Source organism: Tachysurus fulvidraco, chromosome 3, assembly GCF_022655615.1.
Source record: "Tachysurus fulvidraco isolate hzauxx_2018 chromosome 3, HZAU_PFXX_2.0, whole genome shotgun sequence".
Lineage (NCBI taxonomy): Eukaryota > Metazoa > Chordata > Actinopteri > Siluriformes > Bagridae > Tachysurus > Tachysurus fulvidraco.
The window spans coordinates 22,879,182-22,896,843 of record NC_062520.1 but is presented as its reverse complement, the minus strand read 5'-3'; the positions used below and the strand labels follow the sequence as shown (position 1 = coordinate 22,896,843).

Below are 17,662 nucleotides of genomic sequence, written 5' to 3'. Positions count from 1 at the left end.
GCCAAATCTGGCTCTAAAAATATACACACTATATATAGTGCTCAGTATCATACACAATTTATGCAGTGCAATGCATTACGCCATGCAGATATATATCAGCAGCTTCAGCTAATGTTCACATCAAACATCAGAATGGTGGAAAAAATATGATCTCAGTGAATTTGATGATTGTTGATGCTAAATGGGCTATGAGTATTACTATAATGATGATCACCTGGGATTTTCACATGCAACAGTCAGGAGTTTACTAAGAATGTTGTATGGCAATAAAGAAAAAAACACTGAGTGAAACACCTTGTAAATGAGAGAGGTTAAAGGTCTGGTTAGGCTGACAGAAAGGCAACAGTAACATAGATATCCACTCTGTGCAATTGTAGTGAACAGAATTCCGTGCATGTTTAACCTTGAGGCAGATGAGCTACCACAGCAGAAGACCATGTCAGTTTACACTTCTGTCAGTCAAGAACAGAAAGCTGAGTCTGCAGTAGACACAGACTCACCAAAACAGGTCAATTAAAGACTGTAAAAATGTAGACTGATAATCATAGTTTCTGCTGAGGCTCACAGATGGTTAGGTCAGAATGTGGCACCAACAGCAAGACTCCAACACCAACAGCATGGACCCAACCTGCCAACAGTGTCAAGAGTCCAGGCTGGTGGAGGTGATGTAACGTGTGAGGAATGTTTTCTTGGCACATTTTGGGCTGTTAATACCAATCAATTATCACTTGAATGGCACAGACTATTTGAGTACTGATGCTGATCATGTGCTGCATCACTACATCTCCACAATCTAACGTCTACCTCCAGCACGATAAAGCACCATGTCACAAAGTAAAAGTCTCTCAAACAGGTTTCATGAACATAAACGATAAGTGATCTTCAGTCACCTTCGCAGTCACCATATCTGAATCGTTTCCAACATCTTGTTCAATCCAAACCTTAGTGAAGATTTGAGAGAAAAGTCAGGCCCTACACAGTATTTGCACAGTGTGTGTAATAAAGTTCTCAGTAAGTGTCTGTTTGTATGTGTGCATTTACACTCTAAAACCACATAGAATTAGGGAGATTCTATGACCTGGCCTGGAAACCTTCTGTCCTCACATCATCAAAACATTTGTCAGAGTGTCACAGTTGGAAGACCCCACAGAAGTTTCACAATGAGGTCACAAAAATATGTACAATACCATGCCAGACTTTTTTTTTTAACAAGGTTAACAATAATACAGGGACTGTTTTCTTTTCTATTAAAACAATTTAATAATAGCAACTGTTCTGCTTTTTAGAGGGAAGACGTTTCCTGCATATATTTTCCTGATGTTGCATGAAATTATTCAAATCTCATTTTTAGAAACTCATGTAAAGTATAAAGTGTATAAATAGTTTGAAAGCCTCCAGGCTGTAACTGTAAAGAAGCAGACACTGAAAATTAACACGCTTGTGAATAAGAATTATTTATTTGTGTTCTCCATTAAAAGACATTTTCTGGAAATACTTTGGCTAAGAGCAAAGTGGTCACTGGGATGCATAACTCAAGGATGGTGTGGATGAGTGTCTTGTATTCATGGGTCTGTTAAACAAGATGGGAAGTTGCAGGAAAAACATACTGTCACCGCTGACACAAAAGATATAGGTGAGAAAAAATAAAATAAAACACCTCAAACACCTACATCACCGATAAAGAGCAGAATGTCTAAACAGAAATGAAAAGCGCTGTTCATTTTGTCGACAGATTGTGGTGACCACTGGTGACTAAATGAGTGTCTCAGAGGTTCTATAATGCACTCTAGAGAGCTATCAAAGAAGAAGTGGCCTAAAACATGCACAATTAAGGAGAGAGTAGTGCATTTACCGGAACAGAAAAACAGAGCAAAGCTAAACGATAAAACTAAAGTCAATCCTATTACAAGTAAACATAATATTTAGTACATTAAGAATTCAAAGAACTTTATAAGTGATCTAGAGAAAGAAACAGATACAGTATAGAAGCAGAAAGGTGAAATAAATAGCCAGGGCGCTATTAAAGGGAAGTGCATCACGCCATGATTTGAATGCAATTATAACTCAGCTTCACAAAACTTAGACTCAAGAAGATTAATCCAACTCAACGGCATGATGTATAACTGTTCCTGGTCAGACTACGAGAGATGGGAAAGTAACGATGCCTGGAACAGCTTTGCACACTCTAATGCAAGCCACCTACAAAAGCACAATCAGTCCAAAAATGCAAATCTGTCTGGAAAATATACTAAATATCTGTATACAATACAGATGGTATGTTCTACACAATCTGGTAAGGATAATTCTTTGTCATTTGTATCAGTATTATACAAGCGTATGCTTTGCACAGCAAGGATAATTTCTATAGAAGGTTCAAGTATGCGAGGGACTTAAACAATGTGGCACCAACAGTTCTGGTGATCACAGACATTGCAGTGTTAAACAGTGTGGGAGGAAAGATAGGAGGAAATGTCTATTTCAGTAATAGGAAAAAAAGGAAACTGAATACATGTGTGAAGATTCATTTCACTATACATTTAGAATTCAAATCAATGAAGAAAGAGTGAACAAAGAAAAAAAAACACAGTCAATATTAAGCCTCACAATCCATCCCACTTTCTCTCTCAATGTCTTTTGCCCAATTATCAGCACAAAGTCAAAAGTTTAAAAGAAAGAAGAAAAAAAAAACTAAAACTCTGCTAGAACTCTTTCATTACAAATGCATAAAAAGTACACAATTACTTAAGTGCTTGAATAAACCCAAACTATATTTTTAGCAAATTTAAAAACTCACTTTAGCTTTCACAGTCTGAAATTATTATTCCACCAATTTGATGAAATCTTTACTCCAATATGACTATCCCTCCTCATCTGTTATAGCTCTGTAAGTGCTTTTTAAAATACCTGCGATATCTCTACATTATCTCTTAAATCTCACACCGTCCTGAAATAGTCTTTCATATATATGAAATACAATAATACATCAAATATTCTCAAAAAGATTCCTCTTCCCACACTGTTTGCCTCTATTTATAAAAATATACATTTCTCTCCTGTATGGAAAAACAATTTATCCTATATTTAACTTCTCATCAAAGTATTAACAGGCTTTTTGTCCATTTCCCTGCATTACTCTTTCTGTCCATGTGTTTCTCTTTTCCTTTTGTGCCTCTGTGTGAGATTCGGCTCATGTCCATTGTCGCTCAGCACATTCAGTGATCTGTATAGCTTTAGGTCTTTCTCTTCTTTCTTGTTCATAACTGCTCCAAGTAGCGGCTCTCGTATTTGTTGAGGATGTTACGGCAGCGGCCGAGCTCCTTGCGCATATTAGACACTTCCTGTCGGAGCGCAGCGTTCTCCCGCTCCAGAAAGGCGGCACGCACCGAGATCTGGTTTTCTTTCACTCGCCGCGCATCACGAGAGCGTTTAGCTGCCTCGTTGTTCTTCAAGCGCCGACTCCAGTATTTGTCGTCCTGTACACACAGAGAGAAAGAAAAGCCAGGGAAGTCAGAGAAACAAGAGATAATGACAGCCTTTCTTTATTTAAGGACGCAGATAAGTAGAAAGAACATGGAACATTCAAAATACTGTAAGCACTCCTCGCTCTAAGGAACTGGGTTTCAATGTATGATGATTATAAAGCTGAATTCAGGATGCATTTCCCTCAGGGATCAATAAAAGTCTCTCTCTCTCTGTCTCTCTCTGTTTCTATGAGCCAAGTGATAAAGCAGAGTTAGACAAAAATAGATTTGGGAAGAGAAAGACAGAAAGAAGACTGTACATGTGGAGTGACAATCTATTTCACAAAGAAGGTTGAAGTTACAGTTATCAACCCTTCTAAACACAGAGAAAAATGGAGTTAAAGATTGAGCTGCATCCCCAAGGAGCTCTGCTGTGGTTTAGTGGTTTTGTCTTAGCGTTAGAACAATGGTAAAAAAATAAAAAAAATGACACCACGAGTGCAAGAGTAAACAGAACAGATCTTAACTGCTGTGCGAGAATGTGTTATCAGTTGCACAGAGCTTTTAGACTTCACTTTCAGGATAAGAAAGTAAGCACAACAAAATACTTATTGGACATTTTTTCAATCTGTGTAAAAAATGAATTATTATCACTAGAAGTCTGATATAAAATTCAATGTGAGATGTTTTTCCCTCTGTTGGGATACTCTTACACAGAATTTTAGTGGATGAAGATAAGACCTTTACAATTTTTTGATGCTTATGAACAAACACTTTGGGCATCTCTAAGAGTAATATTTTTGTGTAAAAAAATCCATACGTTTTTTCTTTTCTCTGCAAATATTACCCCTAGTAGACTAGGTACAAGGAAAGTCTTAAAGGGCTGATTGTCTTGTCTACTTATTCTCTACATACAGTGGGGCTCGAAAGTTTGGGCACCCCAGGTAAAAATTTGTATTAATGTGCATAAAGAATATCTTCAAGGGCATCAAATTACAGATTAAACATTCTTATAATTTGTCAAAAAAAAACTTAGATTTTATTTCCATCATTTACACGTTCAAAATAACAGAAAACAAAAAAAATGGCATCTGCAAAAGTTTGGGCACCCTGCAGAGTTAATACCTTGTACTGCCCTCTTTGGCAAGTATCACAGCTTGTAAACGCTTTTTGTAGCCATCCAAGAGTCTGGTTGTTTGAGATTTCTGTGCTGTCTGTCACGCACTTCTCTTTTAAGGTCTATCCATAGATTTTCAATTACATTGAGGTCAGGAGATTGTGAAGGCCATGGCAAAACCTTCAGTTTACGCCTCTTGATGTAATCCACCGTGGATTTTGAGGTGTGTTTAGGATCATTATCCATTTGTAGAAGCCATCCTCTCTTTAACTTCAGCTTCTTCACAGATGGCATCAAGTTAGCACCCAAAATTTGCTGAAATTTTATTGAATCCATTTTTCCTTCTACTCATGAAATGTTCCCTGTGCCACTGGCTGCAATACAAGCCCAAAGCATGATTGATCCACCCCCATGCTTAACAGTTGGACAGAGGTTCTTTTCATTAAATTCTGTGCCCTTACTTCTCCAAACGTACCTTTGCTTATTCTGGCCAAAAAGTTCTATTTTAACCTCATCGGTCTCAAAATGCATCAGGCTTGTCTATATGTTCATTTGCAAACTTCAAACGCTGATTTCTGTGGTAAGGACGTAGAAGAGGTTTTCTTCTGATAACTCTTCCAGGAAGACCATATTTGTACAAGTATCTCTTCATAAAAGGAATGGTGTACCACAACTCCAGTGTCTGCCAGATCTTTCTGGAGGGATCGTGCAGTCAAACGTGGGTTTTGACTTGCTTTTCTCACTATCCTGCGAGCTGTTCTGTCTGATATTTTTCTGGGTCTTCCAGATCTTGCTTTAACTTCCACTGTTCCTGATGACTGCCATTTTTTAATTACATTCTGAACAGAGGATATTGGCATCTGAAAAGGCTTTGCTATCTTCTTATAGCCTTCTCCTGCTTTGTGAGCGTCAAATATTTTCAGTTTCAGTTTTCTAGACAACTGCTTAGAAGAACCCATGGTGCTGATTGTTGGAGTAAGGTCAGATGAGTCTGGGCATTTAAAACATTTGAGATTGACATCACCTGGTCTTTCCAGACGATGATTTAGAACAATCCATGACACTGTCAGGTCTCAGCTTTCCAAAGGGGGTGTTGCATGCTATAAATTCTGCAGGGTGCCCAAACCTTTGCAGACGCCAGTGTAAATGATGGAAATAACAAATTGTAAGAATGTTTAATCTTTGATGCCTTTTGGAGATTTTTTCTTGGCTTCTTTATGCACATTAATACAAATTTTTACCTGGGGTGCAGAAACTTTTGAGCCCCACTGTATAAACCATTAACCAACACAGTAATAGTTGCAAATTTAATTTTTTGGACTCTGATTAAAAAAACTTCATAGAGAAATAAATTGGATTATATCATTTAACCCAATAAGTCTTTATGATGCTATTATATACAACACACAGACAGATTTTACCTTTAAGCTGTCAGGGACGAGCATCTTCCTGGCCTTTTTGATCACAGGCTGTGGCTTGAGATCGTCTTCACTAAAGCAATGTGTGCGGGGATCAAACGCCTCCTGTCCTGGGACACTGGACAGGGCCACATCAGCGGGGTCAGGGTCAAAGGTCGTCAGTATGTCATTGGCATTGGTCATGGGTGGGGCAGTGAGTGGAGGGCAGGAGGGTGATGGAGTATTCTCGAGACTGCCCTGAGGAGGACCTAAGGACACAGAGAGAAAGTGGGGTGTGAGAAGGTAAGGGACAGATTGAGACAATTGCTGTACTACATATATATATATATATATATATATATATATATATATATATATATATATATATATATATATATATATATGTATATACACTGTCCAGACCCTGATGCACAGGATTGCATAGACTAAGCATCGAATTTAAATCACACAATATCTGATGCCCAGTTACAGTATTGACCTGTTGTTTTTAAATCTGGTTAATTACATACAAATGATGGCTTTTAAGCAAAACTATACGACACAATATATTAAAAAACAGTGTTTTGCAGTATTTGACACTCAAATGTTTTATATACTGAAAAAGCACATCAATTTTACCATCATTTTCAAAACCTTTTGGTTTTTCAAAACCAAAAAAAATGCAATAAACAGAGCAATCTATATATATATATATATATATATATATATATATATATATATATATATATATATATATATATATATATGAAGCTGTTCTTATAGAACTGAAGTGTTCATGCTTGTCTGATTTCAAATGGGCCTTCAGCGCTTTTTTCCCTAGAGTTCCCAATTTATACATTTTCCCGCAGCACACACAACTGAAAATGTATGGGTCAGTCATGCTTTTTATCCATTTGTATATTTTGTATCTTCCTTCCATGCCTCATTAAATTGAAACGTACCCATTTTCAGGGTTCAAAATAACACCTGCCAACTGCACCTAAAAACTAGCTGTGTGAGCAAAATGCTGTCAAACTACTAGCTAATGTGGCAGGATAATTTTTTTTTTTTTAATTATACTGACTCATTGATTTCACTCATAAACACACAAAGATACACACAAATACCCTCTCTTCTCTAGGGATGCTGTATCATAGCTGACCCTGTGCAATTTAATATGGAAAATAATCTTGCCACAAGGGATGAATGCCAGTGACTTCTGTGCCGGTCCCAAGCCCGGATAAATAGACAGGGTTATGTCAGGAAGGGCATCCGGCGAAAACGTGCCAAGTATAAATCGCCAGTTAGATGAGATGGTTTGGACATGTACAGAGGAGGGAGATGGTTATATTGGTAGTAGGATGTTGGAGATGGAGCTGTCAGGTAAGAGGTCAAGAGGAAGGCCAAAGAGGAGATATATGGATGTGTTAAAAGAGGACATGAAGTTAATTGGTGCAAGAGTAGAGGATGCCGAGGAGAGAATTAGGTGGAAACTGATGATTCGTTGTGGCAACCCCAACAGGAAAAGCCGAAAGTAGAGGAACAAGAAGAAGAAGAAGAAGAAGAAGAAGAAGAATCTATCTATCCACACACGATAAATGAATTTTGTTAACCTTTTAGAGGTCTGTGTTCCCTTGTAATCCATGTGAACTAAAAGATTCAAATTGTAAATATTCCTACAATATTAGTGTTAAGTTTAAACACGCCTTTTGCTTACAAAAGTGTCTGACAAAGTATCTTAGGCATTGTTTTGCATTTACAGTAATAACAGTAACCGGGTATAAACAACTACATAATATAAATTGTAAAACTCTAAAGAAAATACTATGGAAAGAAAGAAAGAAAGAAAGAAAGAAAGAAAGAAAGAAAGAAAGAAAGAAAGAAAGAAAGAAAGAAAGAAAGAAAGAAAGAAAGAAAGAAAGAAAGAAAGAAAGAAAGAAAGAAAGAAAGAAAGAAAGAAAGAAATGATTTGAGTGGTTGAACATGTCAGTTAAGTGTGTTGTTCAAAGCGTACATTTATAAACAGTGCCATGCTGTCGATTCTAGACACAATAAAACACGGTTCATTTCAACTCCACTGCCATTTGTTTATGTTTTTCTTACAGGGAAAGACTTTATAGTGCAGCAATAACTGTAGAAACTGTATATTAGGGATATAAGTAAACAGAAACATACTGTATTATTCAGAAGGAACAGATAAAGTGTCCTAAAGAAATATGAACGGACATATGAACAAAAGGTGCAGCATTTATTTTTGTTGTTGTTGTTTTGGTGAGATTTTAGAGCTTTCCAGCCGCAGAGACTGAGGTCCAGCAGGACAGATTATCCTCTTTTCTCAGTCTTTTTTGTGTTCGACAATGGTGTACATATCTGAATGGCTGAATCTGTAATAAGCAGTTTTATATATGTAGAACATGGCAACCCTGCTCAAAAAACATCATGCTCATTAACACGACTATTCTATTATAATTGTATTATGTCATGTCGTATGCGGTGTATGCAAAATTCTAAACGCCTTCTATTAGACAAAATGTAGAAATCCTGGCAAACTCAAGTCAGATGTGAGTTCTGTGAGTGAAAGATTAACGGATTTCTTTGTTTGTTAAATGCTCTAAATGTAATAAATCCTGTAAAATCTCTTGTCCTTATATTACTACAACATGGATGGAACTGATTGCACTAACTACATTAAAAAAATCCAGCTATAGCTGTGCAAACATCCAGTCATATGATTATAAAGGAATAAATTCCAGTGATGCAAAAAAAAAACTATACCTGATTATGAAAAATAATCAAACGAATGTCTCTAAAAGTCAGCGATTCAAAGAGCAAAGGAAATGAATACAAATGATATTACTCTCTTAAGTAAGGAAATTGAAGAGCCATGAAGGTTTTTTTTTATTTTATTTTCTTTTTTTAATCTCTTTGATCTCACTTCAGTCTCTGCAGGTCCCACACAGCCTCCATAACGTGTGTATGAGAAACCAGGTCACGATACAAGTATACATCAACATGTCTATCAAATATTTAGATTTGCCTAACACTTGTGCACGGTACTGCATCTGAATTAGCAGTTCTAAATGATCTCACAGTGCAGGTGATGGGACTCGGGACTGAGAGATGTGACACCGCTCTGCCAGAACCCACGGCAAACAGTCCAAAGTTATTCAGTATCAGTAACAGGGATTCTGTGTGCTTTTCAGAAATAACTTCTGCAATGCTGGCAGCTGATACTGAACATGATTGTAAGACGATGGCCCTCATGATTCAAAGACAGCACGTAAGCATCATGAGCCAAAAATTTGTCTTTGCAGTGCTTTAAAATGCTCGCTCTCCTAAGCCTTCTGTTAGGAAACAGCTCTAAATCTTGTTTCATTGTCAGCTGCTTCTCTAAAGCTCATAGACTGCCTTGTGTAGCCCCAAGTACACTTGTGCATGAAAAAAAAATCACCCTGACTTTTAAATGAAGAACGACGCATGGACACTCTTTTAAATCTTCTCATGAACCTTGTAAATGACTCATAACCAGAGCTCTAAAGAATTTATCGAAAAGCATAGCATTCTTTTCACTGAGTTGACAGCAGGTGATAGCATAGTCTGTAAGCTTTATATATATATATATATATATATATATATATATATATATATATATATATATATATATATACAAATGTGTGTATGAAAAATTCTTTTTTTCAAATCATTTTTTGCAACATGGTACACATCAGATAATCAAATATTTAATTTATTTTGCTATTCTTTACATTTCCACCGGAGGGCAGCAGGTAAATACAGCAAACATTTCACAACTGAACAACAATTCTGTATTTCACTCTGCTCTCTCACCCCAACACACACACACAAACACACACACACACACACACACACACACGACTAAAAAGAGACCAGTGTCACATAAACTACATGGACCTTACATTGTATTTATGATTTATGATTTTTGATTAGAATTGTGAGATCTGTTGACCTTTTGAAATAGCAACCAAAAGATGACATGATTTAATGAAACTGATCAGAACATGCAAAAGAAAGGAGGCCATAATCTCTCTCTCCCTCTCTCTATCTTTCTCTCTCTATCTGCTGCTAAGAGTAAACATTTACTCTGAAGTACAGTTGTTCTATTGCACTGTCATGCACATGCACACACATGCACACGCACTCACAAGCGCGCGCACACACACACACACACACACACACACACACACACACACACACACACACACACACACACACACCTAAATCCCTCCCACTCCTCCCCCTATCCCTGTCTGCTCCACACTTTGTCCTGGCACGTGATCGAGCATGTGCACATGGACCGTGTGTTAACACGCACGCGCACACACACAAGCACGCACGCACGCACACACACATGCACACACACATGCACACACACACACACACACACACACACACACACACATCCTGTCATTCTTTATGTATGATTTTGTTCCGTCTTGTCCTTCCATTCTCTTCTGTTACTTTTCCGATTCACTAATGCATCTTGTTTCTTTTTAACCCCCAATTCCACCCCTTGTCTTTTTTCTGCACTCTTTTATCTTGTGTATAGTCGCTCTGTCAGCATGTGAGGACTGATAGCAGTTTACTTACAGTACATTCCAAACCCAACCCAATCTTAACTGCTTTATAACGCAGGATAAACAAGGGCCATACACACACACACACACACACACACACACACACACACACACACACACACACACACATTAACCAAAGTCTTATAAAGGGTACTTTTAAACACTGCAATATTCCACAGTTACTGCAGTGGAGAGATATCACAGAGATTCAACATTTGCATGCTTTTATATGTAAAATCCTACAAACCCCTGAAACCTTCTAATTAACATTTCAAATCCTGCCACTGGATACAGGCCCAATGTGCTCACTACTGACAAACTGATAATAACACAAACATCCTCAGGATTTTAGACAGTGAAAAACCCAAAGGGAACTGGGATACGAGTTCTAAGACATATATTAGAGCAGAGACTTCTGTTTACTGAGCTACTCGCTATGGACGTCTTTTTTTTGTCTTATTCATTTATACAAGTGCAGTCAATCTAGTTTCTAGTTCAGTTGAGCTTGAGCTTACACAGCAAACAATCACATTTCCTTTTTTCATTTTGTAGAAAATCTAAGAGATGTTGTATTCTGACTCAAAAGATGTCGGTTCTAATATTTCACTAATATCCTTATATTTCTTGAAATGTACAAAATGTTAACATTCTTTCTCATTATTCGTGTAGATATTTCTTTAGAGTCTGTTTATATTTAGCATTTTAAAGAGCCGTTAAATAAATGGGGACCAACTAGTCTTATTCTGATTCAGTGATTTGAATTTTAACTAAATTACCAGACCTGACAACTGTTTTTTTTTCTCCCCAGTAAAATGGAAAATGAGCCAAATGATATGTGGAATGAGAGGCACAGGTGTTTAGACCTCTCTGATATTAACAAACCCTATCTCCTTGTTCCAGGAAAAATAGAGAATATATATTTACATTTCCAGCATTTGGCAGACACCCTTATCCAGAGCAACTTACATTCATCTCATTTTACACAACTGAGTAACTGAGGGTTAAGGGACTTGCTCAGGGGTCCCGCAGTGGTAGCTTGGTGGTCCTGGGATTGAACTCACAACTTTAGAGTTTTTAGCCCAATACCTTAACCACTAGGCTACCAAACTTGGGACCTCAAGTTATTTGTCCATCCCATCCCACAGATGATGGATCAGATCGAGGTCTGGGGAATATGGAGGCCAGGTCAATACCTCTGTCATGTTCCTCAAACCATACCTAGACAGAGAGCATTATCCTGCTAAGAGGCTACTGACATCAGGAAATACTATCACAATAAAGTGGTATGCAATGATGTTTTGGTAAACAACACACATGCGTCAGACCAGGCCACCTTTTTCCATTGCTCCATGGTCCAGTTCTGATGCACTTTCAGCAGTGGACAGTGGTCAACATGAGCACTTTGACTGGTCTGCAGCCCCATACAAACAAAGCAGAGATGATCTGTGTGTTCTGACAGCTTTCTATCAAAGCCAACATTAACTTTTTTTTTTGCAATCTGTGCTATGTTGGCTCTTCTGTGGGTTCAGACCCGACAGCCTAACTTTTGCTCCCCACTCACAACATCCATGACCCATGGCTCACCAGTTGTTCTCTCTTAGATCATTTCTGTTGGGTACCAACCTCTGAATACATGGGAACATCACAACACCTGCTGTTTTGGAGATGCCCTGAGTCAGTCATCTAGCCATTACATTTTGGCCATTGTCAGTCACCCAGATCCTTACATTTGCCCATTTCACCTGCTTCCAACACATCAACTTTGAAAACTGATAGTTCATTTGCTGCATTATACATCCCACACCTTGACAGGGGCCATTACGCCATTATGTCAAAAAACTCAAGCACTTTTCATTAAATTTTAATGGTGATTTTAAAAGTGATTCCTATCGAGATACTGTTTTGTTTTGTTTTTCCTTTCTGATCATCTTTCTCTTGCACGCTCCTGCTCTCCTATCAGCAGCATCAACAGTGAAAATGTCAGCCATGGTAATGTAAGTCAATCAATTTCTAAAAAGGTTTCAATTGAAATGTGCTGTTCTGTTTCTCTAACTGTTTAATGCACATACTGCATTTATACACATACTATAACTATACTAGATGTGTTAGCTGCACAGCTGCTAATATTATTTCACTCTTTATAATAATAGTACTTTTTAAAAAGAGGAAATTGCGATGCATGTGTGCAGATCTCTTTTAGGCTAATCGTTCCGCACATTTATAGCAATATTTTAAAATGGAAAATCACAATCGTGGAAAAAAATCAATATCTCACAGGCCTGCTGTACAGCCTTGATTGCGTCAGAAAACTACTTTGTTCTAAAATTAGCTGCATAATTGTGAATTATTATTCATATGCCATCTAAGCAATAATTTTATAATTTTTTTTTATAATAATTTTTTTCATGCCCCAAGTCAAGGTTAAAGTTTCCTATCTAGCACAAGAAATAAATGAGCCCACCAACCCAACTTACTGTGCAAGCATCCGCCAGCTCCCAGCATGCTCTGCTGCACCTGCATGTCCAAGCCAAGCAACGTAGGTGGTGAACCGGCAGAAGCTGAGGATGAGGATGAGGACGAGCAGGGAGAAGGGGATGTGGAGGGGCACTGCGAGCTCTGGGATGGGATCTGAGCTCCGTGCATGGCCATGCCGTTCTCCGTCAGGAACTCGCCCAGGTCCATGTAGTGTAGCTGGTACAAACCGGGATCAGAGGCCACTGTCCGCTCCCACAGGCTCTGAAAGGTACCTGTCCCTGTCCCTGTCCCTGTCCCTAATCCGCTGCCATCTGCTCCTTGCCCATTGCTGCTCCTGTCCCGGATCGAGCAACGTCCCAAAGAATCCTCATCCATTTCCAACCGGTCCTTATCTGAGATGCAGAGAGAAAAGAAATGCAATGAAATCCAGTCTGCATATTGGTGTAAATAAACCACCCCTTGACCCCTTTTCCCCTTTGCAGCTAATGCTTTGCAGTATGTTGCATATTAGAATTTCTGCTACTTCGACTGTTTTTATTTAAATTTCTTTTATTTAGTGTTTTCAGCTTTACAGATTCCAGAAGATATAGATTCCTAATGAGAACAATAAATTCTCTATGATTACAGCAGCAGTTCTTAATAAAAACATGTCCACAGATTATTCACTGAAACAAGGTGATGCTTGGGCATAAACTGATTTCCCGACCTCTGAAACCGAGATGCTCTATTTAGTGTCATTTCAAAGATTTACAAACTCAGAATTTGTCTCCTGGAGCCAATGATGTAACCGAATCATAATGAGTTATGATAAGGTAATTATGTGTATATATATATATATATATATATATATATATATATATATATATATATATATATATATATATGTATATGTATATATGATGAGCTGAATTATTTATAACAGCATAACAGGTGGGAGATTTTATTTGCTTATCCCACTGTCAGCTCTTTAAAGAGTCATGTCCAAAAGAAATATACTATACTTATCAGTATTGCTAGTGCTTTCACATGACTGTCATTTTTTCTGCAACAGAATTCCACCCTGAGTTCTCGGTGCATGTATGTTCACCTCAGTTGAGCTTATCTCTGTTTGCAAGGGCTTGAGCTTCTACAACATACTCGACTAATATACATCACACCCATTCTGCAGGTCACTCTCTTGCGTATGCTCGTGCTAATCTCCACACCATATGCTGCTACAAACATGAACTACCGTTCTAAAACCTATCAAAATAATAAAAGCAAGGAAAGCTGGATGCTAACCTTACATCTTCTGAAATGGCCATAGCTTTAGGCACAGACAGAACACAAGGAAACTGTAAAACTTGAGCTTCAATCATACCGCATTAGTCTCATCATGCCTGAAAACTGCAAATCCACTTCTCACAGCAGATGCTGCTGCTATTATAGCCCGTATTATTGGAGTTGTCATCAGTAGTCTCACTGCACTACTGATGCTCAGTAGTGATAGTATAATAGTCCGTTTGACAATTAAAACACCGATTCATAATAGGATGTCATTAGCAATCGACTCCACATCATTTTCCAAATAGCGTTCGGGGTGGATATAATATACACTTGTGTTTCATGAGACTCATAAAAACTCTTTTTTTTTTTGGACTCCATTTTTAAGAATCCATCTATTGCCATTTCAACAAAAGTGAAAATGACTATTACGTTCATTTCTCATAAGTCATATCGCACGTGTGAGACACATTATCTGAACTAGAAATAATTACATTATAACTACTGGCACTGCAGAAACGTGCATACATTTCCAGTAACGTTAACCTTTACGCTCTACTGTAGTGATAATAACACTATGAAGCGTAGACACTTAGACACTCACAGTTAGAATAACTAGTAAATGAAAGTATATCTGTAAAATAGAGCATGCATTTTAGATATGACAATAAGCCTCTCGTTATGTTTTTTCTTTTTCTGTGCACCGTGACCTAACTGATGACGTTCTGAATTGCTACAGAGGTCCTGTATTTAAATCATCATTGCCTTCTGGTTATTTCAAATATTTCATGAATTGAAAAAAAATCAATGTACTGATCCTTTTTTTTTTTATAATTGAATGGCAATAAATCCCGTATGTTTGACCAAGTGTAGTTAAATGCTTGTGGGCTGGCATTTGAGCTGCAAATAAACCTTTGGAATTAATAGAGCAGGTGGCTTTTCACTTGGTTTATAATCAGTCTAAGATCAAAATGCCTGATCCTTGACCAGGTTAATCATACACCAATTTTTGCATAGTCACTGTACAGAAGTAAAAAAATAACCCTCAGCTTTCACATTAGAGCAATACATAGGATCTCTTCTCATAAAGCTGATCTTGTGGACAACAGCTGTCAACATCTCCTTCTGCAAGGACATCTGAATGTGGGGCACTTTTTGATTGAGTGCATCAAAGCTGAAAAAAATCTTCACTGATTATAGCAGATTCTGCCTCTGGTTAAACCATTTGCTGTGGACTGTACTGCTGTGTATTCTAGTAAAATTCAATTGCTACTAATGTATTACCCCTTTATAGAATCCACATAATAGACACATCCATTTTTCTTGGTTGTTTTTGGTGCATGTTCTTAAATGAACAACATGTAGCTCACCCACAGACCCTTTGCTCATCCAAACACTGCTGAAATGCACAATACCATTTTAATCTTTTCGTATACGACACATTTTATACACATTATGCTTTATGTACACCATCCATCTGAAACACTCTTTATTCTAAACGTTCACATCAAACCAATGCAAAATTCTCTAATATGTCTTTTTTTCAGTTTCAGTATTACTCTAAGTGTATTTCTAATTGTCTAATGAGTCAAATGGCAAAAGCAAAATCACAACATATGCCCATGTCATCTACTATAGAAAATAACCATTAAACAGTTATGGAATAAAGCTAGTTTATTATTAGTACACCGTTAAACTTAGTGCATTTCTACTGAGATACTTTTAAGTTTTTTATGGATGTTTGACAGTTTAGTTGACAGTAGATGAAGCAACACTTGGCAGGGTTAAACCTGATGAAGCAGTTGGCAGGGTTAAACTTTATGCAAATGAAAACCGAACTCCAGTTTTCTAAACACGAACCAGCGTAGCTTCTGCAGCAGATCATTTCTTGTGACCAATCGTGGTCATTAACATCAATTATTAAGCTGCAGACAGTTAATCAAGAAAGAGATTTTTTTCAGACCTTCATAGACTGACCCTCTTTGTCTGATTGGTGAAATGACTACACTGCTTATTCAAAAGCCAGTTTCTTATTGTCTGTGTCAAACACAAATATGAAATGGTAGTGTTGCAAAACCATTCCAAAACCAACATAACCACTTTAAATCCATATTAACCGGCCATGTTAACTGCTTATCCAAACCTAGGCATGCAAAGAAATTTATATATATACGTAGGGCATCACAATTTTTTCTTGAATATCCCTGCCACTGTAGTCTATTGACTGTACTATCAAATGCTGATATTCACTATGTTGGCTACAAGCTCAACGTGTTTGATAAATACAGATAGTTTAGTGTTTCCACTGCAAATAGCTATGTAGTTTTTGCATCCATGAGCTACTCGGAAAACCATGGCAACTAGCAAACTGGCAAACCAACATAGAATGACTGGCAAAAAACTGCCAAGGTTCGACAGTACAGACATCAGCCAGACGTGTGTGACGTACCCTTTATTTCACAGCAGTCTTTAAAGCGCTGATCACCTTTGAGTGGGGTCTGGGGTGATTTAAGGTCAGGGCCGGTGTTGACTGGTCCAGTGATCAGTGAGTCTCCTCCTGTATGATCTAAACTCCTGAAGTGTGTTTTAGGTCCAGGAGGGGGCAACAGGCGCTGAGATGGAGGCCCTGCCATCATCCAGTCCACTATGGAGAGCTGGACACTACACTACTCAATACACAAACAACAAATCAGAGTGCTTTAAAGTAGAAACAGCAACTTTACTGTATAACTAAATAACTAACAAGAACAAGGCCCATGCAAACTAGACCAATTATTTATTATTATTATTATTATTATTATTATTATTATTACAACTATCATTAAGACATGCATTTAAAAACACTATTAATAGTCTTTCACTGTAAGTGAATATTTACCTTTAGTCTTCTTGAGAGCTCAGAAAAAAGGAAAGAGTGTCATTTTGTTGCACTTGGTGGCAGTCCAATGGATAAAACGCCCACTTAAGTGGTAGCAGAATATTTAACTTTAAACAGCTCAGTTTTGTCATGTATGTCCATACAGAACCCTTACAGGCTGAACTGTCAGACAGCAGGAGAAACAGGTCTTGCAGAAGGAAAAAAGTTGCTCCTAGGAACACAAGGAACGATCATGTTTAATGTCCAACCGTGTTGAAAAGAACAGCCGTCAAAAACTAAGCCAAGGAAACACCGTCGTGTACTAAATAAAATAAAAAACAACGAATGAAAACAAAAAACGAAGAAAAAAAAATAAAAGCATGCAGGACACGGGTGCAGCTGCGCAGTGCCGGTTGGTTGGACGTTATCGCTTTTTTTTTTCTGCACCCGTTCCTCATCCTCCTCCTCCTCCTCGTCCT

At 37.8% G+C, this 17,662-nt stretch overlaps 1 protein-coding gene across 3 annotated transcripts; it reads right to left on the bottom strand.

Annotated features, from left to right (window-relative positions):
• Positions 1-1,438: 1,438 nt before the first annotated feature.
• On the bottom strand, positions 1,439-17,657 carry dbpb (D site albumin promoter binding protein b). Of its 3 annotated transcripts, none has more exons than XM_027147668.2 (5): positions 17,205-17,657; positions 16,812-16,992; positions 13,063-13,455; positions 6,000-6,244; positions 1,439-3,473 (listed from the first exon to the last, which is right to left on the bottom strand). In XM_027147668.2, exons 2-5 carry the CDS (start codon positions 16,960-16,962, stop codon positions 3,255-3,257), a joined length of 1,008 nt encoding a protein of 335 aa, XP_027003469.1. In that variant the 5' UTR covers positions 16,963-16,992; positions 17,205-17,657; the 3' UTR covers positions 1,439-3,254. The 3 variants fall into 3 exon arrangements, with proteins under 3 accessions (XP_027003469.1, XP_027003468.1, XP_047667486.1); XM_027147667.2 differs by having other exon boundaries at positions 16,776-16,992; positions 17,205-17,653; XM_047811530.1 differs by lacking the exon at positions 16,812-16,992 and having other exon boundaries at positions 17,205-17,655.
• Positions 17,658-17,662: the final 5 nt, after the last annotated feature.

What these genes read in the sequence shown, in the direction of transcription:
- dbpb (XM_027147667.2), bottom strand. Translation starts at nt 16,962, where the DNA reads ATGATGGCAGGGCCTCCATCTCAGCGCCTGTTGCCCCCTCCTGGACCT. An exon ending in AGCTGGCGGATGCTTGCACA is followed by an intron (nt 6,245 to 13,062) that starts GTAAGTTGGGTT and finishes CTGTGTCCTTAG; the next exon opens with GTCCTCCTCAGGGCAGTCTC. An exon ending in TCGTCCCTGACAGCTTAAAG is followed by an intron (nt 3,474 to 5,999) that starts GTAAAATCTGTC and finishes CTGTGTGTACAG; the next exon opens with GACGACAAATACTGGAGTCG.